This window comes from Haliotis cracherodii, unplaced genomic scaffold (genome assembly GCF_022045235.1).
Source record: "Haliotis cracherodii isolate W230 unplaced genomic scaffold, xgHalCrac1.p SCAF_5, whole genome shotgun sequence".
Classification (NCBI taxonomy): Eukaryota; Metazoa; Mollusca; class Gastropoda; order Lepetellida; family Haliotidae; genus Haliotis; species Haliotis cracherodii.
In genome coordinates, this window is record NW_027266308.1 from 31,092,475 (window position 1) to 31,119,853 (window position 27,379).

Below are 27,379 nucleotides of genomic sequence, written 5' to 3' on the forward strand. Positions count from 1 at the left end.
TTTTCGGTGAAAGTACAAAGATGTATTTTCCTTCTGATATATGGATCGTCTCTGTTTTATTACTATGCTGAAACCTGGTTAAAAAATGGAAGGGGAGATTACAAAATATACTGTTTTGAATATTTTATTCCACAAATGTGAAAATTTAAGTGGGCGGATTCAATGAAATCCAATCTAATTCAGGACGGTATACCGTAGAGTGAATCTTGCTGAATCGTTTCTATTTAGGGTCCTTAAAATCATTTAGAACTCACGTTTGCCTTAATGGGATTAGCTCATGACCATAATTTCCAGATAATCCGTATTGTGATTTGTCACATATGTGTCTCCATACTATCTCCATTGCTCAGTCTACTCAAAGTTCAGGTGCCCTTAAAAGATAATCTCCTTTATCTTTCGCCACAAACCTAACATGTACTAGTATATACATTCACCAACACTGTTAATGACTAACCAGCATTAGTCCACTTCATGGTTAACGGCATGTCCATTAATGATAGTTTAGGGTATAAAGCTGATGTTTGAATACTTACCGCCTATAAGAACGGAATGAAACTATCATCGCAACAACCTCTCAGTAACAACGCGACATGGTGTAACTCAATCATGTTCGCAATAATGCACAGGACAAGCGTGCCTTGAGAGTCTCGCGTATTCTTTCAACATTGAGTGGTTCTCTTTTTCTAAACATGAGTCATTCTGTGTCTGTATTGTAACATACTATAGCTAAACAAATCAAACCGGGTTATATACGGTACCTGTGACTGTAGATAAAAACGACGTTTTTTGCATTTATCAAAGCAATGTCAAAGGCACCAGCCAATATATTCAAAATTAATCTTTTGAATGAAGCGATTCTACATAACGATAATAGTATTCAAAATTACTTAAGTTGAATAAATGCGGTGCATACTAGCGTCGATGACAAGTACTCCCGATTGGTATCTGGAAAATTGCTCAAGCAGTTTCTGTCAGAAAGTACAATGTATAACTTTCACTCTTTTCGCTTGAGTGGTGTACCTTACGCTGGAGTGACTGCAGCTTTGGTGAATAACGTCTTTATTCTGCTACAGATAGTGTTAATCCTGTGAATCAGTGGCTACATAAGTAAAATTCTGTTTAACGCTGCAGTTATTACAGCTTTATCAAAGCAGTCTGTTAAACCAAACCAGTGAAATGAAGAATGAGCTACGACCAACGCCATCTGACCACTAAGAAACAATCAGCCAATCACAGAACCTCACCGTCCGATCACTCTTTAAAGTCCCCTCTTACGACAAGCCATATACTTTTATCCCTAAGCTGTCTTTCAATTATCTATCGGTTTATTGTTTATTGGTAACTTAAGTATTAACCTGTTAATCTTATTTCTGGTAAATAAGACCACCATTTTTTTAAAAGAAGCCGTACGCATTTATTCATATGTAGCTTTTGATCTTTTATTGCTCATATTATACCTTAATGCACAGTGATATCGTCGTCGTATGTTAATTCATATCATGTTGCATTTCATGTTTACTTGGGTGGCACGGGTGGCCCAGTCGTCTAAGGCCCCGCCGTGATTCGCAGTGCAGAGTTGCGTCCCTTGGGCACGCAGGAAACCTATGATTGTGGGTTCGAATTCCGGTTCGCCCGGGCCCCGATTATGTTTCTTGGTTTGTCAGCACCATACCCGTGCTTGTGGGTTTCACCGAAGTGGTAAACGTCTGAGACCTGCATCACTTCGGGCTTTCCTCCCACATTAAGCTGACACGCCGCGATATAACTGGAATACTGTTAAAAGCGGAGTTAAACCCAACTCACTCACTCATGTTAACCTGTATTTGTGTCTGTATGTATGTGGCATGTATCTATGACTTTTCCTTAAATGTGTTCAAATCGGGTAACAAAGTATTATCTTGTCACTTCATAGGACTCGTAGTTCTTTTGAAGGTAAAGGATGACAAGGTGACAGTTGTTTCTGTTCCTGTTCAGTTATGAACACACTACATCACATCAGTTACACCCAATATGTCTTGACGACAACTGCTGTACCTGCTTCTACTTTTCTGATATGAAACACCCCCTGCCAATAGGAGACAAATCATAATGTCCTTCTTTGATTTTCTGTCGCAATCTTAAATTTGTTTTACTGATTTCAGACAAATGTACCGGGGAATATGGTTGTATCGGTCTGGTGTCACTCGCCATGCACAAACAATAAGAAAGTGTCTCCAAATTATGGCGTTAATACCAGAATTAGTATTTTTTTACTTCTTTGAGAGGCATTTAGAAGTTGGAGTACTAAGGATAAGATATTAGGATGAACACGTTCTTTATTGCAATTAGGAGCAACGTTTCGGTAGAATCCTGCTTGAGAACCTACACCGAAACGTCGCTCCTAATTAAAATAAAGAAGTTGTTCATCTTACCCTTACATAAATTAGTATTATTCTAAAACTCTTTTCATTATAACCGCGCCCTGGATAAAACATTAACTCGTTGACATCTACATAGAAATAAAACCGTTATCAAAGTGTGTCATAGTAAATATGCCTCATGCTGACACATATCTGGAAAACGGATAGTATATCGTGATAAGTAACACCTGACACTAAATACGGGTCATGGTTCGAACCTGTTCAAGGTCACATTTGCCTCCTTTGTTCGGTTATCTTCTCATGAGACAATGTGTTAGCACAGCGGGGAGCGCGCCCCGTGACAGGAGAAACTGGGGCCTTGTTTGAACATCATAGAGTATGTCTTGAATCTGGCACAGGGGTGGGGAAATTTGCTAATGTATGTACTAGTGTCTGCACAATACATGTATAATCCGGACCCCCTGGACCTAATCTGGAACGTCTATGCACGTCGCTATATAGTGCAATAATCTTGAACTCGACGTCCAGTGGAAAAGGATTCTTCCGTTGCACGTGCTACACTTACTATCCCCGTGGTCACTGTTCATCAGAGGCAAGTCAATCCGATTGATATGTGGGTATCATACAAGCAGGCAGTACCAAAACAATAAGTGTACACGACCTTCTAATATATATGTTGAGATGTAATCACTCATATCAAGGTATTTGTCATGTATGTGCTCATACTTGTGTAAATCTGGCATTAAAAATTACAAATAAGCGTAGCTGTGTATATTTATAATTTCTACTGCGCTGTGAACTTCCATCTAGATGTTTATATTTGCATATGTGATATTGCATATGTGATATGTGATATATACATGAACTCACGCACGCACGCACACATACCATGGTAGCAACACGCGGATCAAGAAGGAGGGAGTTTTTTTCACCTTTCTGCAGAATATTAATCATCATCATAACGTATATAATAAAGCTGAATAATCCACCCGTCATCTAAATAAAGCACACATTAAGAGATAAAATTAAGTTGAAATTTCGCCTTTTAATTAAAAAACTCAACATTAAAAATTACATAATTCAGAATATGAATAATATCAGCATAGTGATGCCCAAATGTAGATATGACAAATGTTTCGATCTGTTTTAATTCGTTGTCATATAAATATTATTTACGTCTGTTTTCTGTTGTCTGTTATTTACAGTTTCAAACATTTCAGATACATTTTCCGGTTCACTATCTTACTAAGAGAAGGAAACAGAGAGACGAAATTCATATTTATATATGAAAAGTTACTTCGTTGCCCTAAAGAAAACTACTCTGTGTCAAGGAGACAATGATTAAAACGGTATAAATACAGTGAATGAGGTAATTGCTGTTCATTTACATATTATTTTTCGTGTATCTAAAACCGCAAATTAATGGGAAAGACATTATCATAATATACAATTTTTCCGTTATTCAAAATAAACACATATTAATGTCTTTATTGTTCATGGATTTGTGTGATGTCGTTAACAATATACATGTTTTTCCAGTTGGATTTACCTTGAAAAAATATTAAAGTAAAAATATTACGTTCCATTGCCGGGAATCGAACCCGGGCCGCCTGGGTGAAAGCCAGGAATCCTAACCACTAGACCACAATGGATCGCTGAAGAAATTAGAGCATAATACTGTATCTATGACTTTGCCGTGCGCGGTAGCGATCAATAAAGCTAAGATGACTCATCCGTGACAACACTCGACTCGCCAGTATAAAGGGAGGTAACCCAAAGCGGACGTAAACGTCCGTGAGCGAAAACCGTGTTGACATACTTGACCCAAAACGAGTCCAGGTTCGACCCACACAAAGCTCAGGTGTCGCGGCTTGAAATCGCGAATATTTCTATTGTGATCATCTATTTTGCATATCGAAAAGTAGAACTTTCAAGTGAAAAGCTTCTAGATTCCAACGACTGGCTCAGGTTATTCAGGTTTTTTCATCGCGCTCACATTTCCTGTGAATACCTTGTCGTGGGCGTGAATAACTGTAGGCCCAACTGATATAAACGTTTTCTAACATTCAGTCACCTGATCACACTCTAGTAGTAATGCCAATGTCTAAAACAACACACAACGAGCTTTGTTTTTGGACATCTAATTCATTTCGAAATCATATAAACATACACGTTTGTGGATATGAGCTTAATAAACAGAACACACTTGTGTAAATTATCAAATGTGACATTTCTTGTATAAATATGACATCGTTACATTATCAGATTAATATATATCTCAAGATTAAATTAATAAAGTTTCAAACAATACAAAACACCACAATTATATACATGTTGAAATCGATTAATCTACCATTTCGGAAGAGTTGCATATATATATGTTTGACAATTTAGTTAGGTTTTTCAACAAGTTAGGCCAAATCATATATTTAAAGAATAAACTATATATTTAACTTTTTGAATTTCAGAAAATAAATTAAATATTGAATATAAACATTGATTAAATGAAATTTAAATATAGTTTCTAAATACAAAAGAAATTTTATGAAAATATATATGCAGTGTATTAAGAAGACGGAAAACAGATTAAACTTATTTCGTTACAGCATCAGCTATCTATGAGTAGTACAATTCGATGGCAAATGTTCCAGCAGAGACTGTTCTCTGTTCCCGTGTCCAAACTTCACAGCATAAATGCAGGAGGTCGGTTTGCGGGGTCACATTGGAGGGCTGCCTTCATACTGTCACCCAGACTAGAAGTGATGGCACTGACGTCTACAAACTCCGGCAACTCCACCACGGTTTCAGCATGCTCCACGACGGTAAACTCAACACACTCGCCGATAAAGAGGTCTTCCCCTGTCAGCAGATAGTAGATTATACATCCGAGAGACCACACGTCAGCCTTGATGGCAGAATACAGGCAGCCATTGCTGAGAACCTCGGGTGCCATGTAGGCATAGGTTCCTGCAGTGCTCGTAATATACACCTCCTTTCCGCAGAATCCCTGGACGTTCTTGGCGCAGCCGAAATCCGCGAGAATCGCTTTGTTTCCTTCTAGAAGTACGTTGGCAGGTTTCAAGTCTCTGTGCGCGATCAGTTTGTCGTGGAGAAAGCCAACTGCCGACTGGATGTCTAGAAATAGGCTCATGATGTACTCAGAATCTCTGTGTCTGAAATGAAGCGGAACAATATAAATCAATATGAAGGTGTGAGTGAGGGAGTTTAACGCAGCTTTGAACAGGGATGCGATTTGAGAACGGGTGGCCCAGTCGTCTAAGGCGCCGCGATTCGCTGTGCAGGGTTGCGTCCCTTGGGCACGCAGGAAACCTATGATTGTGGGTTCGAATCCCGGTTCGCCCCGATTATGTTTCTAGGTTAGTCAGCACCATACCCGTGCTCGTGGGTTTCACCGAAGTGGTAAACGTCTGAGACCTGCATCACTTCGGGCTTTCCTCCCACATTAAGCTGACACGCCGTGATATAACTGGAATACTGTTAAAAGCGACGTTAAACTAAACTCACTCACTACAATTTGAGTTGATAGATGTGGTAGGACAGTCCGAAGTGATGCAGGACTTGGTCGTTTACCACACTGGTGAAACCCACAAGCATGGCATGATGCTGATATACGATATCAAGGAACGTTTAAAAATATCTGTTATATGACTGTCATTATTTTTAAACTTTGACATCGTATGGATAGTGCACTTTGTTAAACGAGACAAAGACTATATCAGTTTTTTTTATATTAATCAAACGAACTGGAGTCTGCCAACAAATACACTCACCCAATAGCTACATCTTTGAGACTACCGGAGGCCAGGTTCATGATGATGATTATCTCGGACTCGAGATGGAAGCAGTCCAACAGACGGACAATGTTAGGGCAGTCTTGAAGTGACTTGAGTATATCCACTTCTGTCAAAGCATTGTCCACATCACCTTCATGCCGCACCCTTTTAACCGCCACGATGTCTAGTGAGTCCAGCTTCATCGCTTTGTACACCGAGCCGAAGGTCCCCCTCCCAACTCGAGACAGGATCTCGTACATGTCCGTGAAGTCTTCCTCCATCAACAATCCCTGTTTCGTCTCTTTGGCTGGTTCTCCCGACGCCAGAGTTGGATCTGACTGAACTCTGGATGGCACATGGGGCCAGATCCTTCCTAGAGAGTCCTTATTCAAAGCTGATCTGTTGGCATGATGTTTAATTGAACGAGATCTATTAGAATCGATGCCCCGTGTAGAACTGGCTGTTGGAACCCTGGAGCTGATCTCTAAGAAAGGATCCGAGAATCCACCTCTGTGACAGGATGACTTCAAGCCGGTAGTGGAGGACCTACTGCTGGTGTCACTTGTCCATCTGATAGAGCCTTGTGTGGTGACAGGAGGGATAACCTCCCATCGCACAACTTGCTTTGGTTTGCGTCGAAACCAACTGTAACCTGGAATTATTGAATTTGAATGATTCAACGTTCAGTACAAATCGTTTAATATCGAAACCATTTTTCAAATCATCAGTTGAATAAGTTACTTTATAAAAGTATAAGTTGGGATTTATGTAGTTATGAGGAGTTATGAGGTATTTGGAATCTTGTCAATCAGAAAGGACCAGGTTGGATTAGGGCGCTATTAAGCCCACTGAAAATCTTAAATATTAAAGTTTCCTTAAACTTTGAAATATTGGTATTACAAATATCAGACATGTCCCAATAGCTAAAATCACGAACAAGCATTATCGGATATGTTCGGGGCGAATTTTGGCAAATAAATGACTGCTCAAACCAATATGGTGCATCTATGATAATGTTTCTAAATATGAAGCTGGAAATATTTCTATCTTCTTACCTTTCCAAGCAACGTACGCTCCAGCGAGGAGTGATGAAGGCGTAATCCAGAACTCAATCATCTCGTAGAATTGTTGGTTTCACCCGTCAACTAAAAATAAACAGAGTATATATGAACTGTTGTCAGTTACTAAACGTATTAAGCTAAATCAGTGCGTAAATAAGCACACGGATATGCTGCCAGAAGGAGCATCAATGAGTGTTTGTGTACATGTCGTACTTACTGACCACAGGCTAAGCTGTTCAACATGATACCTTGTCGCTAAACACAGAGAATGGGATGACGTCATAGACAAACGTGATCTCGTCGTTTCTATGACGTGAGCGAGAGCGTGTTGTTGTCGCAGGGTGATTGTGTAAGGGGCGCGTCCTGTTTGTGTCCACTGGGCGTGGGTTTGAATGCGATATTCGTCTCCATTGGGTCAGGCTCTGTGGCTTAGCTTTTATTATTGTACCCATATTTCATTGGGTGAGTGAGTTTGGTTTTACGCCGCTTTTAGCAATATTCCAGCAATATCACGGCGGGGGACACCAGAAATGGGCACACATTGTACCCATGTCGGGAATCGAACCCGGGTCTTCGGCGTGACGAGCGAACGCTTTAACCACTAGGCTACCCGACCGTCCCTATTTCATTGGGAAAATGGAGTTATTAATGATAAATATATATGAGTGCCGCTTACGGTGCTGTTGTTATACGTTAAAACGGTCATGTATTTTGATTGTATCCAAATGTCGACTGATTTAACGCGTATAAATACTAAGTTATTTGAAATTGAAATCCATTCATATAAATGTAGTACAATAGATTATTCATGTTAATGTATATATGTGCTTGTTATAACGGACGGACAAATCTTTGTTGAAAATATGTACATTAGAAATCAATTTGGATCGCAGACCTTCTAGTTTTTTCTTGAAAAAAACCTAAGCCATTTTGTCTAATTTTCTTATACAGTTTATCAGGTTTGTATGTTTGTTTGTTGTTTTACGCCGCACTCAGCAATATTCCAGGTATATGACGGTGGTCTGTAAATAATCGAGTCTGGACTAGACAATCCAGTGATTGACATCATGACCATAGATCCACGCAATTGGGATACGATGACATGCATCAACCAAGTCGGAAGTGCAAGACTTGCGAGTGTAAGAACGCGAAAAGTTGTCAGCCATTGGAAAGTGTCTGATGGTTTCAAACCAATATTTAAAAGTTTTCCATGTGGCCAAAATTATTTCAACTTCCTATCACATGACGTATGTACACTTCAACAATTCAATACTGCCGTCGCAAACATATATCTTGCAACATACACATGTACACATAATGTGAGGTGAGGTGAAATTGGGGTTTAACGTCGCGTTCAAGATTATTGCAGTACTGTAGGTTAATGTCATTTTATTTCTCATGGGCTAAATGTTTTTAATAAGTAAAGTTTTTTAAATTTTTGTGATCACCAGATGTAACTAAGTCCATGTTTGTCGAAATTACTGATGAAATATGTTACAGTGTTAGATCCGTCTTTAGAAATTCAAGTTTCATGATACTCATTCGTAGAATAGCTGTCGATCTCGAGTATAGTCATGGCAATAACTGACTGTGTCGCCCAAACACAAAGACATATGAAAGTGAAGCATGAAACCTCGAGTTTGGCGAAAAGCACTTTGATAATGATGCAAGTAAGGGTATATAAGTGGCCAAATTATTTGCATGCAGACACATGTATGTCATACGGGCCCATTGGACGTCACCTTGGCTATGACTTGGCTTGCCATCAGCAGATGCATAAGAAAACACCGAAGACACCTGAAGTAAAGGACCGTCCATAACCAGGGCTACCCCGAAAGACAATTGTACAGGAAGGCAGGACTCCAGCAGGTCTTGTGAGGCGACAACCCTTTGCCACTGGTAAAGCTCTGAAAGAACAATGGCCTCCCAACAGGCATCTGGCCACCAGAACTGCCCGAAAGCGGCTAAAATAACTTGGGTTGAAGTCACGAAGTGTCATCAGACGTCTCTTGTTAACTGCTCATCATCAGATACTTTGATTGGCTTGGTGTATAGCTCGACGTCATTGGAATATATGAACGTGGCGACGGATCAATTGGTCTGATGAAAGCGATTGGTCTTGATGTACGTCACAGGTGCGTATACTCCCAGGGTCATTGTACCAACTGTCCCTTATGGTGGAGGCTCCGTCATGGTGTGGGGAGCAACAACTCATGACTGTAAACTGGACATGGTAAACGTACGAGACAATCTCAACGGCGATCGTTACATCAAGGACATCCTCAAGATTCTACTACACCAAATCAGAACCAGTTTGGACAGTATTCGTAGGAGCCTTCAGTGCAGATCGAGAGATATCTGCAGGCTGTGATTGGAGGATATTCTGTAAGATTTTTATGTCTTTTAAATGTACATCCATCCAGTTATTAAAACTAACCATGTTTGTCTATATTTAGTCAACATGATGATTTATGTTGAATGTGACCACAGTCATTTTCAAGTAGGTGACATTTGGTGCGAAACTAGGGGTGGTGTGTTTAGCTTCCTGTACTCGGAAAAGGAGCTGGCTAAGCTAGTCATTTTTTTATGTTTTTATTGCTGCTCTCAGGCCAAACTGTATATAGACGTACAGGTAATAGCTGTTGAATGCTTAGTTATTTAAAAAAATATATAACGTTACTATAGAAGTCTATGGGAAAACATTTGGTTGTGTGTAACCTCAATCCACATTTTGACAACCAGGCACTTCCATGTCGACCTGTGTTTATGGTAGACAACGCTACATCTCATCGTTCTCGTGCTTTGACTGCATTTCTGCAAGGACACGCCATTGACACTTTGCCTTGGTCCGCTATGAGCCCCTGATGAATCCATTGGAACATGTTTGGGACATTCTTGGACGTCGGCTGCAGGCAGTGGATCCACCAGTGCAGAATGTGGCAGCTTTAGAGGCTGCATTGTATCAGGAGTGGAAGCAGTTACTTCTTGATCGTTTCAGATGACGCAATGGAGGACTAGGGAGAAGGGTGGAATCTGTCATCCAGGCACAGGGCGGTAACACTCGTTAGTGTTTCAGGATTCTGATTATGTTTGTAAGATAACGATGAACGCTTTTGGACAGTAATGGTCGTTCATACCTGATCATGGAACTTCCCAGATTCATAGTTTTCGTGGTTATCAATTTTGCTCAGTTACATTACTATCGCAACTGTGTTATTGAGGCAATGAAAATATTGAACATTTGTATCATTCTCTGTGTTTTCAGTAGTCAATAGTCTCGTCTTACACAAGACATTTAATTCTCCACCATAGCTCAGGCTTGACGTGAATGATGCCTTATTAAAAAAAACACAAAAAAAACAGGGTGGTGCCTAATTAATTTGTAGGTGTATATGTAATCTATGTATGTTTACACTTTTCAAATAGGTGGTCATTAAACAATCACTTATATAAAAGGAAAGATAATTTAGATGATTTCCCTGAGAATATTTTGCCCCAAAACATATCATTCTCGTTTTAACTATGTTTGATAGATGGAATCTTTCATAGCGAAGATATTGTCAAATCGTCATACTTCGCATCCGTAGAGAAGATCTGGTAAAACCATACTTTCAGAAAACCGCAATTGACATTTTAGTGATAAATTTAATGTCCGTCCTTGGTAAAAAACATAGAACATAGCTATTAACTTAAACCCCCAATGTGTACAATAGCAATGAAATGAGCCCAACAGCTGTTGTAGATCATGAGCATTTGTGGCTCATGACATTGCATCATATTCATGCAATAATACAAATATTGTGATAATATTTTCGATTCGATGATAGAATTCGTCTGGTTTCAATTAGACATCTGTACACGAATCGTGTGCCGCTTCGAGATTATTATAAAATATTGCAAACAGGAAAGGCGACAACTCCTTGTCTAATACCAGATTTACATGGAAAAAAAGAGTTCTTATTGGTTAAATTGTCATTGCGGGAAACACATGATTTGATATTCTGGTACATGGCCTGTTTTGTTTGTTTGTTTTTTGTGTGTGTTTTGTTATAACAAGAAAAAGAAAATTGCTTGGTTAGAAAACCGAAAGTATTTAAATATTTTCGTCATTTCACGGCCAAAAACTAGTTTTACCAGTGGCCTTCTATTGTTGGTAAAAGAACACGGGCATTGTTAGTCTTACCTTCAACGAAGAAACGAGCGGAGGCTAAAATGTAGAGTCTCCAAAAGCACCAAAGTAATGTATAAAGTGTTGAAAAGTGACCGTGTGGGCTGAAATACGTCTTTTTTCCTTCCTGTCTGTAGAGACAATGATGTGACGTCATAGATATGTCTATACGAAGGATGTGACGTCATAGACAGATCTCCACGACAGCATTGATATGCTGGTTCTGGGATTTCTCTGCGTGGCGTCAACTAGTGACACGAAGAGACGGAACGCAGCTTACAACATTGCGGTCACAAACGGACAAAATAAAATACACACAGAAAGAAATACTTTATTATAAATTGGGATCTGTTGGCTACAATGTGTGACTGTTAAGAACTGTCGTCATATCTGGACGGCGTTTGATAATCTGTTAATAATAAGTTTACAAATATTGCTTTTCAAGTCATCACCGTGTATTTCGAAGACATTTTCAAATTGTAACTGCTCGTAAATTATTTATTTGCTAGTATTTTGTTTCCGAGATAGAAACAATATTTATAAACACATTTGTATTCACCTATATTTCTTTAAAAAAAACATATTGACGTTATGACTACTGTGAATATTGTGTATTGTCAGTGCTGACTGCCCATTGTCTCCTTTGTAATGGTGAAGTTCATGCTTTTCCGGTCATACACCTTGCTGTGGGGATGCTCACTGAAACACTCGCCATTACACACAGCTGCAACAGAAGAAACACGGAGCTTTACTGCATCAAGATAATTTAAAGTTAAGAGATTCTAAACAACGGATTTACTTTTATATCAATGCAATTTGTAAATAGGTTTTAACAAATAAATACTCTCTGTAATCTTTATCAAGCATCCTCATACATACATTCCACACTGATTACATATCCCCAGTGAACCACCGATTAAAGGTAGCAATTGACGGCTCACCCCTAGCGCTGCTTGATGTCTAAAGAAGGCTTACATCATCAGTTTTAACGTCGCCTGGGTTTTTTATCATCGTTTTGCAAGATTAATTAATTGTGTTTTTGTGTTGTTTGTTGTTTAACGCCGCACTCAACAATATTCCACCTTTTTGAGGGTGGTCAGTAAATAATATAGTCAGACTATACAAACCGGTGATTGACATCATGAGCATCGATCCACGCAATTGGGATACGATGATATGCATCAAGCAAGTCGGCGAGTCTGACCACCCGATCCCGTTAGTCGCCTCTTACGACAACATAGTCGCTTTTTAGGGCAAGGGGCATTCCAATGTGGCGTAGTAAGGTCACGCGTTACTTTAGGTCTGCCAGCCTTCCTTCTACGGTGTATACTTACACACTGTGAGTGTATAGTTGCCGTGTTTCCAGGTCTCACACTTCTGTTGCTGGGGGTGGCAGTCGGGGGACTTCTCAGCCGAAAGCTTCAAGGCTGTGGGGTAGAACCCCGGGGGTTGCTTCTGTATCAGCAAACTGCTCGCTACATACACAGATGTGATAATAATAGTATTATAGGACCAAGAGGGAGTGGATCTATCCTTTTTTTAAACACAACCCACATTAAAACCTGACAATATAAAGTACACGCCAAAAAAACCCATTTACTATGCACTTGTTTTCGAAATTGGGCTCCGATTCACAAAGCGATCTTTCCCCTACGACTGTCGTATCTTCCATGCTTTAACATGAGACTCACTGTCGTCGTTTTGCTACGTCGCTTTGTCGAAAGGTACACTGGTCCAGAGGTGCTCTGTGTCTGCAGTTTTAAGGGAGGTAAAAGGTAGCACAGTTGCGTCCCTAAACCGTATCAGGACTTGATTATAGTGGGTTCGAATCTAAGATTCACCCTCTGTATATTTCTTGGTTTGTCGGCCCCATACCCATGGTCGTGGGTTTCACCAAAATATAGTTAACGCCCAGGGCCCCGTTCATCAAAGCGATCTTAGCACTAAGGTGATCGTAAGCCCCATAGTTTAACATAGGGTTTCGATCATCGTAGCGCTAAGATCGCTTTGAGGAACGGGGCCCAGAGCTGCGTCCCTTTCTGCTTTCCTATCACATAATGCTTACATTTAACAGGTTGACAAATTAAAATTGGTCTTCATCATGATTAGAAAATAGCACTGGTCAATTAGCATTGGTAGCATTTTCTGAAGGTTTGTTGTGTATGAATGTATGCAACTAATCCGGGCTCAGATGGACCAGGGAAACTCACACACGGGGAACTTATCCACAGTCGTGATGTTGATGTTGATTTGTCCTGTGCCGGTGCCGTTCGTTGAATTGTACGTGAAGCTTATAGTGCGATCACCTGTTCATAAAACAGTAAGTTAAATGTCCCGATTAAAAACGCATGATTGTTACCTAATATATTGGCCCTTAGGTGTTATACATTTCACTTTATTTCGAAGGACAATGATGAAAAACGTTGTCGTTGTAATTCAATAGTGACGAATCTCGGCCATTTTGATATCCAAAATGACCGACAACATGTCTGATGAAATCCATGGCATCACTGGATGTTGAACTTAGAGGTCTAGATGAGCACAAAAAATCCTACGCCAAAACGTCTGTTGCTGTATAATAGACGAAATGAGTATGGGCGAAGAGGGACAGAGGTACCTGGGGGTCCTTTCAGTGGAAGGATGTTAAGCTCTGTCAAGGTCGCATCTCCCTGGTCGAAGATTGGACACATTTTCGTCAATTCGCAGAAGTAAATGGGATCTAAGTCAGCCCTGTTAAGGGATGCAAATATGTCAGATGCAAGCAAGGATTAATGAAAATTGAATTTATGGTTCTGAATATTTTGATCATTATCATCCATCAGTCTAACTACTTCTTGGAATGAACTCATCTGTTCAGCGTGATTGATGACATATATATTGATAGAAAAGTGTAACAGTATAGGCATTATAATTATCTGATGAAACGATTTACCGGGCTTACAAGAAACTCGAATGCTCACATCTTAGATGTGATATAAGAAAGTGTATGTCATACACGAGGTTCCATTTTGACGTAAATATATCATATATTTCTTAGTAGTATACTAACTTTGTGATAAACTTGACGAAGTCGTCAATGCCGACGACGTCACACAGGATGTTACACACGGCGCCTATAGCCTGGCTTCCTGTCTTTTGCTCAACGATAGAGCAGAGAACCCCACAAGAGTCCAGAATACCAATATCTGAAGCATAAAGGGAAGAAACCCGATATTTAGCAGGGTAAGTTCATATACGGACTGAAAGAGACTAAAGTCATTTGTTAGATGTTCTTATCGCAAATACCAATTGTAAAATGGTCTGCGTAACGACCAAAAAGGTGCTTCTTAGGGTCTTGGGTTTGGATTTCAGATGTATCACTCCTGAACACAAAAGTGGAAATAACTCGTTGTGGCTACGTCAGTTTGATTTAACGCCTTCTATCAGTCAGTTATTTCACGTCGTATCAGTTAAATGGATGGGAAGCCCAAAGCGACACCGGCAGTTATCACTCCGTTGAAAGCTAAGTGTACAGACACGGGTGTAGTTATTTTGTCCTTTGAATACATGCACAGAGGTATGTAATCTTGGCTATTACAATACTATACATCAGGGCAAATAAGAAACTGACCGTGAATGTGTTTTTTGGTATTACACGGCGGGGATCGAACCCCCGACCTTCCGTCCTCCGGGCGGACGCTCTATCCCCTAGACCACAGAGGCGGTCGGGAAATATCTATAAATAATCTATATACACATTTGATAGACTTACTGAGAAGGATATCCATCATGATATCAATGGTTTCCTCCGTGAAGCTGACGCATGTCGGGCAAAGGTCAAGGTCAACCTTCTCTTGAGGTTGAGGCATCTTCAGAACAGTCATCCTGGTCTTCTTCAGTTTCTGCTGCTTGTGGGCGGTCAGGGTCGACACCCGCAGCCCAGAAGCGGCCAACACCACACAACTTAACAATACCAGTACCTGTATACAAACATGCACACATTGATAGTTCCGAGTTGTAAAATATATAAATGTGTCAAGATGGATGGATTACATGCTTGCATGGTCGACATGAGTGAGTGAGTTGGGTTGGTTTAACGCCGTTTTGAACAGTTTATTTCATGCATCATTGAGGGGTGCACTCCATGTAGTTTGACATAAGGGATACAATGATGGAAAGCACTTGTTATTTTCATAATTATGTACAATGCATAATGCAATTAACTGTAGAAATAATAAACAATGATACACCCACCTTCATCTTCATTAACGCTATGGGATGCTGTGGCCTTTGATACAGCTATTCTGGAGATAAAAACATGGAGGCTGAATGTTGTTGTCGAGACGTCCAAAGTCTGACAGTATCACTGATAGTACTTATAACTAATCAACTTGTTGTCTTTTCTGCATTTGTAAACAGAAGGCTTATCTATATAGCGTATCTCAGTTTGCATAGTGAGAGGTAAAATTAATGAATAAGTCATTAAACTTCTTGTTTCTCCATGTTTCGTCCTGTCTAATACCGTGATATTTTTACATGAGTACATTAAGGGATCACTTGATCTGAATTAATATCAATATGTATAAGACTATGTATCTGTATTAATCACGCAGATGGTAATAATAAGAGGGTTGTTAAAACTCTATGTGAAGCACTTGTGTAAAAGTAAGTTTCAAACTCTCAAAGGCAGACATTTTTGTTTGGCGTGAGATAACTGACTTCACTCTAGATGGTGACGTCACACTCTAATATTAAATACATTGACACAATGTACATACTGTTCACGACCAGGTTCCTTCCATAAATGAGTGAGTATGGTTTTACGCCGCTTTTAGCAATATTCCAGCAATATCACGGCGGGGGACACCAGAAATGGGCTTCACTTATTGTACCCATGTCGGGAATCGAACCCGGGCATTCGGCGTGACGAGCGAACGCTTTAACCACTAGGCTATCCGACCGCCCTTCCTTCCATAAAGGAGTTTGGTTATTCGCATCACGGGAAATACAAAACATCTGACACTGGCATTGTAAAATTGGTGTGGTACACACATTACTTTAAACCTATCTTTATCATTCATCTAAAATATCTATAGAATAAGCCTCTGTTGTATACACACACACTACTTGTAACAATCTATGCATTTGTCGGTGATGGAAACTGCTTGACAATAGAAAATAACACCCATTTATGGTGGCTAAAAATGAAACAAACAAGAAATGGTTGTTCAGTGTTATTATAGTTTCAGCATTTAGGCGATCGTTTTCAGTCTAGTAACGTGTAGATAACTTTTATAATTTGTATGTCAAACTTAATTTTCAAGTTTTTACTTGGTTTATTTATGACAAGGCCTGTCATTTATCAGCACCAGAGTTACATGTAAATAAGCAGGTAACATTTTGTATGGCATATTACGTTCAAATGGTATAAAATCAAATTAGTCTATTATTACTATCAAATCAAATCCGGGAAAAAATGGTTTTTTTGAAGCTAGGAGCCCTGAACGCTCACGTTAGTGCATCACATGACCGGCGTACGAATCACATGACCATTGATCACCAAGGTGCTCCTATTTGCATAAACTTGTTTTGCAATGGCGGCGAAATGTTGATACTCGGAAACTCATAGCGCACCGTGATTTACTGGCCACAAAAAACAACAAATCTGGAGTTGTGCAAAAATGGCAGCATCGGGGCCATATAGATTAGACTTGGAACAACAAAAGAGGAATGTTTTCGTGACACAATTAAATGACAGGTGAGAGGAAGCGATCAATGTTTGATGAAGCTACACTGTTGTAATTAAGGTCACTTTGTTCTACATGGAGGATCTATCGACAGGTCCATGCAAGCGTGACGATAGTGATATTACCTGTGATTTAGATTGTACTCGGGGGGATTTTGTCGTGTACATTATTTATTCTATTGATAAAACTTTCCTATTGCCGTGTGTTTAAGAAGCGAGGATAAAAACACTCTTCTAAACGTTGATTATTCTGAAATCACACTTCAGCTCTTTTTATTTCTGTCTGTTCCTTAATTATGTTTCATATAATTAATAAAATCCGTTTCTATTTAGATTATTAAGTCTTTTAAATTACACGCTCAACAGTTATTGATTATTTGTTTGTCTCTCAATTCTATAAGCATATATCATGATATATGTGGAGACAGAAATATTCTTTAATGGTATTGTGAGTGGCACACTTTAACTTAAAACAAGTTTAAAGGGAAATACAAACTTAATACATGTATACACATTCATAGAACACCTTATTCACTATCAGCTCTTGCCTTTTGTTTCTCGACAAAGAAACATGTTTGCTGCAAATTTAACTCTTTGACTCAAATGTTTTTGTTTATAAATGTTCCTGTGCTGGGTTTCTGTTTGATAGATCATGCCACATGTTAAGCTGTTTTCTAAAAATAAAGAGTATGGAGAATTCAATTAACTCGTACATTGAATCAGGTCAAAACTATTGTTGTAATATTTTCAAAGAAATGTTGACATGTTGATGTTCTCATTCTATTTCCATACTGAATGCTCCTAAAATGTGATTTTATGAAAACACTGTATATGAACTGGTAAAGTTTTCTGCATTATGGATATTGAACAAGGTAGAGATAAAAGGCTAAATTGATTATCTGTATGTGTGTATCCATATTACTTTCAGAGATGATGAAGATGAGATTTCTGCATTCCCTGTGGTCAAGGAATCCGGGGACAAACTTATCGAGACTGGTATCAACACTTTGCAGAAAACCCTTCTCCTCAAGAAAGATGTGGAGGTAGAGAAGGTCCAGGCCGACCTTGAAGAGAAGCGGTATGAGTTCAAGAAACGGATGGAAGCCTGCTCACAGAGACAGATACATGTCCAGAAAAAACAACAACAGGTTAGTATACTATTGTATTATGTAGAATTATGTAAGTTTTTTATTTTGTATCATATCAGTTCAAAATTGAATGAAAATTTTATAAAAATTAGAGCAATTTACAATGTATATTAAATGTTTTTTTCACCCTGTATCTTTAGGAGTGTTCAAAATAAAGCAATAAAGAAGGCCAAGTTTAGAGATTTAAGGGGCCCCTAGATTCAAATACTTTTGACCCCCTCAAAGAGCAAGTAAAGTAAAAAAAAATTATTGCCATTTTGTTGTGAATTAATTTTCCTAGATGCATTTAGTTAATTTCCAAGAGAGAAAAAATAATAATATTTGTAGAAAGCATTTAAGTGTCCAAGTTCAAGTGCTGAAATCACGCACTCCGTAATCAGCTTCCAAAAAAAATCTATTTGGGTGTGTGACCTAAAACTACAAGCACAGCGGTGACAGCTGTTTTCATTAACTGATATGTGCACGGTGTTTATCTATTTGTGATTTTTAGACATTATACATTTACTGTTTCGGCTATTTCTGTTAATCCTACAATAATAAGAGCATAGTTGAATGTGTGAAACGACCTTTGATCTTGACATTGTGAATAATCAAAATAACAATTAACAATTGGTAACTAGCATTTTATTACTAACATCCTGTTTGGGTAATAAACCAACAGCTGCCCACAGTCCTAGTCCACATTAAATCCCCAGAGAAAACAAATGAAGGCATCTTCAATGTTGTTACTAAGGCAACATAACTTATGGGCATGGTAATGAAATGGATGAGCAGACAGAGGCAGAAGCAGGCAGACTGGGCATCAGCCCGATCATCATGATCGTGATACTGCACAGCGCAACAAACATCGGGAACCCGTTTTAACCCCAGCAAGTGGAATCCCCGCAGTGGCGGAATGTTTTGTTTGGGGGACGATTTCACCTTTCGTTTTTAATTGTCTCTTCTACATTATTTCTGTTAGTCAAATTTAATTAATTTTGGTCAAGCATATTTTATTAAGTATGCCCTTAAGTATTAAAATCTGCAAAGTTGCTGTGTTGACTTTACTTCCCCTTTAAGTTACAAAACTGTTTAGGGAAATGTGAATCTTTATAATTTATTGGAGACTGAAAATCCATGGTTAATGAAAAAGATATAATATGACCATAGTAAAGTATCCCCTACTAGACAATACAGTTATCTTCAGTAAGGAAATGACTATTTGCATTTCATGTGTTGCTAATAAATAGCTGTGTGACTCTTTCATTTGATCGTTTTGTTCAGATGAAAGACAGAGTTTCTAAATTTGAAAAGTTTATCCAAGAAAATGAAGCCAAAAGAAGAAGAGCATTACAAAAATATCAGCAGGAAGTCCGGTTACGAATACAGAAGACGTCAGAATTTGACCTGCTTCTAAAGCAGTTGGAAGACCTGAAAGCAAGGTTTGTGCACTGGTTTACATTCAGTCAGCTAGTAACTGTTATCCAGGAGGATGGATCTTGTCTAGTGACTCACTAAGAGACTGAGACAACCTTCATGGTCTAGGGGTAGAGTGTCCGCCTGGAGAGTGGAGGATCCAGGGTTCAATCTCCAAACACGTTATACCAAAAGACGTTAAAAGATGGTACTTGTTGTTACCCTGTCTGGTGGCTAAAAGGGGCTAAAACAAAGACCGGTCGGCTCAGAGTCAGTATACTCCGCCTGAGTGGGGTATTCATGTTTAACCATGGCATGGAATCTCAGTGGGATAGCACTATGATAGCACCACACACACACACACACACAGAGGTTCATGCATGTTGCTGTATAAGTGCAATAATCTTGGATGCGACGTCAAACCCCATCTCACCTCACCAGGATACTAACATTTTGCTCAAGTGCATCATCAAGTTTAAGGCTGTGCCTTAAGTGTTTAAGTGTGCCTGCACTCAAAACTTTTGAATGGACAGTGACAGACATATTATGATAGATTGTTTTCACACTTAGGTTACACATTTTGCATTTTTTGGTTTACGTTTCTTTGCAAACTTTTCAGATAGTGTTGGTTGAAATAAAAATAAGACATTTTCTTTGTGGACCAGTATTGTTTTTTTGTCATTTTGCATGTAAAGTAGTTTTAGTTGGTTAGTTTAGTAGGACCAAATGCTGTTTATAATGCAGGATAGTTACTGTTATTTACAGAACCATAACTTACATCTGAGAAGGTTTTCGTTCTTTAGGAGAGGTTATACTGGCCCTTACAACAATGCATTTAATCAATTATTATATAAATAACAACTTACTTTAATTTGTATGCTTTTTGTATTTGTATACTATTTACTTTTCTATCAAAGACGGATAAGTCGGACAATAAAATAAATTTAAACTAGTTTGTGTTCATTTTCCGATCAATGAAGCCCATTTCTGGTGTCCCTTGTCGTGACATTGAGGGAATATTGCTAAAAGACAATACTCACTCACTCATTTTCTGATTGTGGCTTTTGTCTGGTCGAATCCTTAAGTCAAAATATAACCAAAGTGTTGCTTAATGTTGCCTGCAGAATGTAGTTTTAAGGTACCCAACCATGTAGCTAGTTAAGTGGTTTACATATGACAGGAAAGTGAGGCCTTGACAGTACTTTTGCTGTTTAATTGCAGACACCGATTCTTGAAGGAACAGTTAGTCCAGTACAAGAAGTATGAAGAGTACCTGTTGAGAGTTATCGATGCCATGCCAGAGGGTGAGCAAATGTTGTTTAATGCTGTAGTCAGCAATACCATCGTACATGAAAGTGGCTTGGATGAGTCAGCCAGTGGCTGATAGCATGACCATCAATCCATGCTGGCAGTTTACAGTAACATACAATCAGCCTGGGCCACAACTAAGGATCGTTTCAGAGGATTGCTTTGTGGAACAGGCCCCTGTCCACATCGTAACTACCGATTCCCATGTTTGTTGACCCTAACGACTATCATGGGGATTGTGGGGCCTGTTCTGACCCAAAAAGGTAACTTTGAGGCAGAGATGGGAGGAGACAAAGTCATATTGATCATTTTTAGTTAATGTAGCAATAAAACATAAACCCACCGTGATAGTCCTGGACATATAGTCATGGTGATGAGTCAGCATCAAGTCTTACAATAGTGGATTGGTTCTGGGAATGTTGTATTTTATCACGCAAATGTGTTTTGGGATGGTAAATATCCTATATTTGGAATAAACCTTGTATTTAGTGAACCTAATGTAACCTCTTCATCATGTGATGTCATTCTTAAATTCTATCGTCGAAAAAAGTATTCTTATCTCTTAAAAGCAATATCTAAACATTTTTCTTGAATGTGTGCATTAATATATTAGGTCAGAAGATCAAGTGATTAGTCAGTTGGTCAGTCAATGTCGTTCCAAGTGAAAGTTGTTTTAGACAGTGGCATAACTACCATATCGGCCAAAAGACAATTGTCTACACATAATTTTCAATGTCAGTGATCGCCTTTTGCAGCAATCCATTGGTCCGCCATCTAGAGTAATTGCCATTTGCATCCTTTCTCATGTCTTCCTGTTCTTTAAACATCTAGATGCCAATCATAGACATTGTGATTTTGAAGTTAACAGGAATGACAGGAATCATATGACAGGTAGTGTTGATGACCAACTTTGTTACAGGTGTAGTGAGGTTCTAATGTAGATACTGTTACCAAGCAAGTGATCTTGCTTGATATTATATATTAAAATGACAGTGTTAGGATCTAAGTTTCAATTGTAGATGCATTTACCACTCACCGGTGTAAGGTGTAGTATTTTGAGCCTATTCCGCAGGTGCCAGAAAGGCTTTTATCAAGATTGTTTTGAAGAATGGGTATACCAGTTTGCACTAGTGTATCAAGGCTTCTATATATAGGTCACTTTGTAAACAGCATATTGTAGGCTGTGATGTATACAATAATATGAGGAGAGTTGAGTTTGTGGTTGTTTGTAGATTATCTGCCTTCGTCGGAGGACAAGCTGAAGGGGCTGATGATGAGGCACCGGACGCTGAGCGAGTCAAACAAGGACCTGGTCAACAATCTGGTGGCCATGGAGGACGAGGTGGGTGTACACAGGGCAGGGGGCAGAGGGTGGGAGTCGTACATAGGGTGGGTGGGTGTACAAATGGTGGGTGGTGAGTGGGCAGTTGGGTGTACACAGGGTGGAAGGAGGGTTGGCATACCATGGTGGAAGGTGGGGCACAGGGATGGGTGGTGCAGGTGGGTGGCATACTATCTTGGTGAATCGGGTGTACAAGGGGTGGATAATCGTGGAAGGGGACTACCCCTGAAGCAGTGTAACCATGGTAACCAGTATGTGGTATGTCCCCAGCTGGAGCATCTGAAGCTGAAGCTGGACGAGATGTCCCAGGACCACAACAAGCAGAAGGTGTCCATCAACTCCCAGCTGGCCCGGCTCCAGGAGAACCAGGAGACCAAGACCGACTCCAACCAGGAGAAGGAGCTCAACTTCGCCCTCACCAAGGGGGACCTCAGGAAGAGGGTGGGTAGTCTCTTATATAAACACAGACAATATCTAACACATTCCAAGCAAATCTGTGATAGGGCAAGTCTAGATTTCTTCAGGTCTGTAAATGATTACCACTAACCCAAACTATTTCATTTCAGAGAACAGAGTATGGTGTAATTCTCATGGCCATCGATAACATATATGAAAAATGTCGAAAAGTCATAGAACTCCCAGCAGAGAAAATGGAATTAGACGACAAACTACACAGAATCAAAGTGAGTAAAACATGCCAATCAACAACTGTCAATCATTAACTTATTTCAGGTGAGGTGTAGTGACATAGAAATGCCTCATAAGAATATTGTGTTCTGTGACTAACGACATTTTAGTCATTGTGGCATTACAGGGAGGATGTCACATTTCACCAAATTTGTTGGTTAATGCAATACTCTGCAATATTCCAGCTATATGACAGTGGTCTGAATATAATAAATTCTGAACCAGAAAAAACAGTGATTGATATGATGAGAAATGTCTCACGTCACTGGGGTACGATGACATGCCATCATGCCACCTAGTTTGACCATCCGATTGATCAAGTCAACTCTTGCGACAGGCATAGGTTGCTGTGGGACCAATTCCTCCCTGGAATCCCCACGTGGTACTACGCCAAGTGTGAAGACGCTCTGTCAATCTGGAGAGATAATACATATTTACTCTTAATTTGTAAGTGTTCTAAATATTTTAACACACAATGGATGATGTTATATTGACATACCCAATGGGGCTCTGGGTAAAACAAGTCCCAGGCACTTGTATTGAAAGGCGACTTAATTGGATTGGGTGGGCAGACATGGATACATGGTTGACTGCATGTCATCACACTCCAATGACATGGGATCTGGCCAAGAATGGATTAAATACAAGTTGTCGCGATGTAACTGGAGTATTGCTGCCACTGTGCTAGAAAAGCTACCCAAGTTCGCCAACTAAAATATGCGTTGACCACACTAAAATACAAACAACAAAGACATAGTTACTCTACAATACTTTAATAGCACTTTTAAACACTACATCCAAACTACTGCATTGATTATGATCATATCTTAGCTACTTTATGGCGCAGCCTGAAGGAAAAACTAGGAACTCCTCTGTTGTCTGAAACCTCGCATGAGGACATCATCATAAATTAATAGTCACACTTATTGGCGCAAAGTCTACAAATAGATATACCCTGTTGCATCAATATAAACATGTTTATCTTCTTTGTCCGCAGGATCACCTCAATGACCGACAAGACGTAGCTCGCATGGCTCATCCTGACAGTTCTTTTGTTGGAAGCCAAGCAGTCGAGTCTCACAAGGAGTCCAGGAAGGGGAAGAAGCGAGTCACATTAGTCATCAATGAAGTCTCCTAACTGCCAACATGTGGCCTACAGTGTTATTCCAGTACCCTGTGTATTCTGCCTAGAGTGTGAGCATCCCTGCAGCAGTGTGGACCAGTGTGCTAAGACGTGTGTATCCTGAAAAGAGAGTGTACTATGTTTTTGGTTTGCAAGAAGTCTTAGCTATGACTGGTAATATATTACCCATTGCCATATTAACAACGAAAATGAAGAAAAATGTTACAACGCTTCAGTGTAACATAGTCAAAGTCAACCTATATTTGTCTTTAATTAGTGACGTGATGAAGAGTCCGTGGGGTAGCCTAGCGGTTAAAGCGCTTGCTTGTCACGCTGAAGGCCTGGGTTCGATTCCCCACATGGGTACAATGTGAAGTCCATTTCTGGTGTCCTCTGCCGTGATATTGCTGGAGTATTGCTAAAAGCGGCATAAAACCATACTCACTCACTCACTCACTAGTGACATGAACAAATGATGATGAAATATCTTAGTGCAGCAGTCGTGTCATATTGATCCTAACAAGGTCATTACTTTGAGATTACATGCATGGGTTTTCACAAGATTGTGACAAAACGTAAAGTTATGATGGTTTGTTAGGCCAGTATTAAGACCTGCCAAGACTGGTTGGTTTCCTCCGTCTTGAATTTAATAGAAAGATGTCATCAATTTATGATATAGGTTTTTCATGACTAATTTGAGGCTCCATCCCTGAATGGTCCAGCATATATGATATCAGTGCCATGTTATCTAAGTTGTGTTTACATTCAGAGATAAGTCTTTCAGAAAGAAGCACTCTGTCCTGGAGCAGAGTTATTTTCCCATTGTGACATATAGGGTAGGCATTTGTAAATACCATATCATTGTTGTGTACATATATCTAGTTAAATTGTAGTCTGTTTGTAGTGATGATCTGTGTTATTGACAATTTATGTCAAAGTCATTTACATGACATATATTTATATGAATGTATCTAGCATGATGAATATTTTCTACATTTATTGATGACTTAATATTAAACATCTTTATTCCCAAATGTCATTCAAATTCAACATTTCTGATTCTTTTTCCTGGCTGACAATTTCTGTAGGCATGTAGAAATTAATTCATAATGGTGGATATCAGATTCCAAACAAATGGCATTAACAATTGAACACTAGCTCATGTAGTGCTTATGGTAATACCAGAAGTATGGTTCACAGTCTGATTAGAAAATGGGATTAGAATTAAAACTTAATTAATTATCATTATATCATTTTAAAAAAGCTAACATGGTTATACATATGGTATTCAAAATAACAGATTTCTAAAAAAAATACCTGGTAGTGCTTAATCTTAATTGGCATTTTGATTGTCACCAGTTATCACTAACAACTTACACATCAGTAACGTGGAATATTCAAGATATTACTTTATGAAGGCCAACCTATTTGGGTCACAGACTTATTTCAAAGGAACCCTGCAGTTGGATAAGGAAAAATAAGTACCCAAAATGTTTTTACCAAGAGTTAAAGCAAACAAACACATCCAAAGTTCCTTCAGAAACAGTCAGTTTATCCCTTTCTTCTATGTCCAACCTTTGCAATATCAAATATACAGTACAACATGGTACAATACATGACGTACCCCCTGCTTAAATAATAACAAATATTTATGCTGAAATCCTGTTTGTCTGTAACCCCTGCTTACCAACATGACCAAACCAAACTATTTGGAATGTCTGTATATATAATTTAAGGTTATCACAGCATGATCATGATTTCTGGATAATTCAACTTGGACAGTTACCGTCTGAAGAAACAGGGTTTCACTCTATCATGTCTATATGATCAGCTAAATCAAAGCCAAGTATTTTCCGTTTATTCTCTGCACTTTTATAAAATTAGGATCTGTGATCGAAGTAATTACAAAAGTTGGCCTAATTTTGTCTTACTTGTAGTATTGCTGTATTTTCTATTCAAAGTACAGTGTAATGTGAATTGTTATGAAGGACTTCCACATCACTAGTGACCTTACCCATTCCTCCATTGTAGCATCTTCCACCCAAAGCCTATGACCGTAAGTGCTTTACAGTCTCAACCCCAGTTCTGTGATTGTGTAGAAGTCTTCCTGCTTGACAGCATCAGGTTTAAGTGAGATATCTGTAGGTGTTTTTATAGATATTGTTATAGGATTGCAGCCATTACCATGAATCTTATTTCATATCAAAACACTAAATGGTTTATAGTCGAAGGACATTTAGCTCACCTAAATTGTTGTTGTCATCATCAGGTTTTAAAAAAATGCTTTTTTATGACTGTAGACAAAATTGATTTGTGAAATATAAGCCTATTTCAGGGACATATCAGGTCAAAATGACATTTTCAAAATGGCTGCAAGACGGTCATGTTTGAAGTCAGAATTCTAGGAGCAATTAATGGATGCAATTGCATTGATCATACAAAATTTATTTTCATAGACTATGTGATTTTTAACATAATGCTGAAAATGTAAATGTTTAGGACAGACTTCAGTTAAGGTGAGCTAAACATTTGTCGACAGTTCTTATTTATACTTGATGCCCCATACTTGCCCCCCTTGATGTCAGCATTGCACAGTTTCTTGAGCATAACCCATCATTATTTGTGATGATTTAATCCTTGTTCTTCCCTTGTATTAGACTGGATTGAGTCTTCAATGTGGAATAAAAACATTGTGAGCAATATCTGTAATTATGTATACATTCAATTAATTATATCCTTTGTAATTATTTTCAGGGATTTAGAAACTATTACTGGTATTTGTAAAATCTATTGTTATTATGATTAGACAATGAGATATATCTCATAAACCCGTCTATACTTGTTTGTACAGTAACCTACTTAGATTGGGTCTCTATTCTAATATCAAAAAGTGTAACAAAACAAGGAAACAAACAGATGCCATGAGGATTAGAGGTTAATGCATTCAGAACTCACTTGTGGCGGTGGGGTAGCTGTCACACCGAAGGCCTGGGCTCTATCCCCAACACGGGTACAATGTGTGAAGCCCATTTATGATGATATTGCTGGAGTATTGAAAAAAAAAAGTCAAAACACTCACCCTGAACTCACTTAATGCCAATAACTAAAATTTACCTCAGATTTTGTTTTAAACAATCTCATTTAAATCAGATCTTAGTATTCACTACCGCTAAGTTTATTTCAGGTGGTTAGACACAGTGACTTGGTTGATTGCATGTCGACTGACTCTGACCCATAGGATAACATGTTCATAACACTGATCACTGGT

The 27,379-nt window shown here is 38.9% G+C and overlaps 3 protein-coding genes and 1 non-coding gene across 5 annotated transcripts; 1 reads left to right on the plus strand and 3 right to left on the minus strand.

The window, feature by feature from the left end:
- Positions 1-3,940: 3,940 nt before the first annotated feature.
- Trnae-uuc (transfer RNA glutamic acid (anticodon UUC)) lies at positions 3,941-4,012 on the minus strand. The gene has a single exon. It is a non-coding gene; the product is annotated as a tRNA-Glu (tRNA).
- A 1,031-nt stretch (positions 4,013-5,043) lies between these two features.
- Positions 5,044-7,270, minus strand: LOC139442004 (cyclin-dependent kinase 5 homolog). Its single transcript, XM_071222756.1, has 3 exons — positions 7,210-7,270; positions 6,152-6,806; positions 5,044-5,533 (listed from the first exon to the last, which is right to left on the minus strand). Exons 1-3 carry the CDS (start codon positions 7,268-7,270, stop codon positions 5,044-5,046), a joined length of 1,206 nt encoding a protein of 401 aa, XP_071078857.1.
- A 4,426-nt stretch (positions 7,271-11,696) lies between these two features.
- Positions 11,697-22,054, minus strand: LOC139443564 (countin-3-like). 2 transcript variants are annotated; one of them, XM_071224539.1, is made up of 8 exons: positions 21,996-22,054; positions 15,617-15,666; positions 15,135-15,342; positions 14,433-14,568; positions 14,001-14,113; positions 13,594-13,689; positions 12,718-12,858; positions 11,697-12,107 (listed from the first exon to the last, which is right to left on the minus strand). In XM_071224539.1, exons 2-8 carry the CDS (start codon positions 15,626-15,628, stop codon positions 12,001-12,003), a joined length of 813 nt encoding a protein of 270 aa, XP_071080640.1. In that variant the 5' UTR covers positions 15,629-15,666; positions 21,996-22,054; the 3' UTR covers positions 11,697-12,000. The 2 variants fall into 2 exon arrangements, with proteins under 2 accessions (XP_071080640.1, XP_071080641.1); XM_071224540.1 differs by lacking the exon at positions 21,996-22,054 and adding an exon at positions 18,031-18,049.
- Positions 16,968-26,802, plus strand: LOC139443563 (uncharacterized). Its single transcript, XM_071224538.1, has 8 exons — positions 16,968-17,120; positions 18,037-18,256; positions 19,520-19,677; positions 20,873-20,955; positions 22,192-22,301; positions 22,572-22,742; positions 22,868-22,984; positions 23,986-26,802. The coding sequence occupies exons 1-8, from the start codon at positions 17,044-17,046 to the stop codon at positions 24,124-24,126; spliced, it is 1,077 nt and encodes a 358-aa protein (XP_071080639.1). The 5' UTR covers positions 16,968-17,043; the 3' UTR covers positions 24,127-26,802.
- The last annotated feature ends 577 nt before the right edge of the window (positions 26,803-27,379 follow it).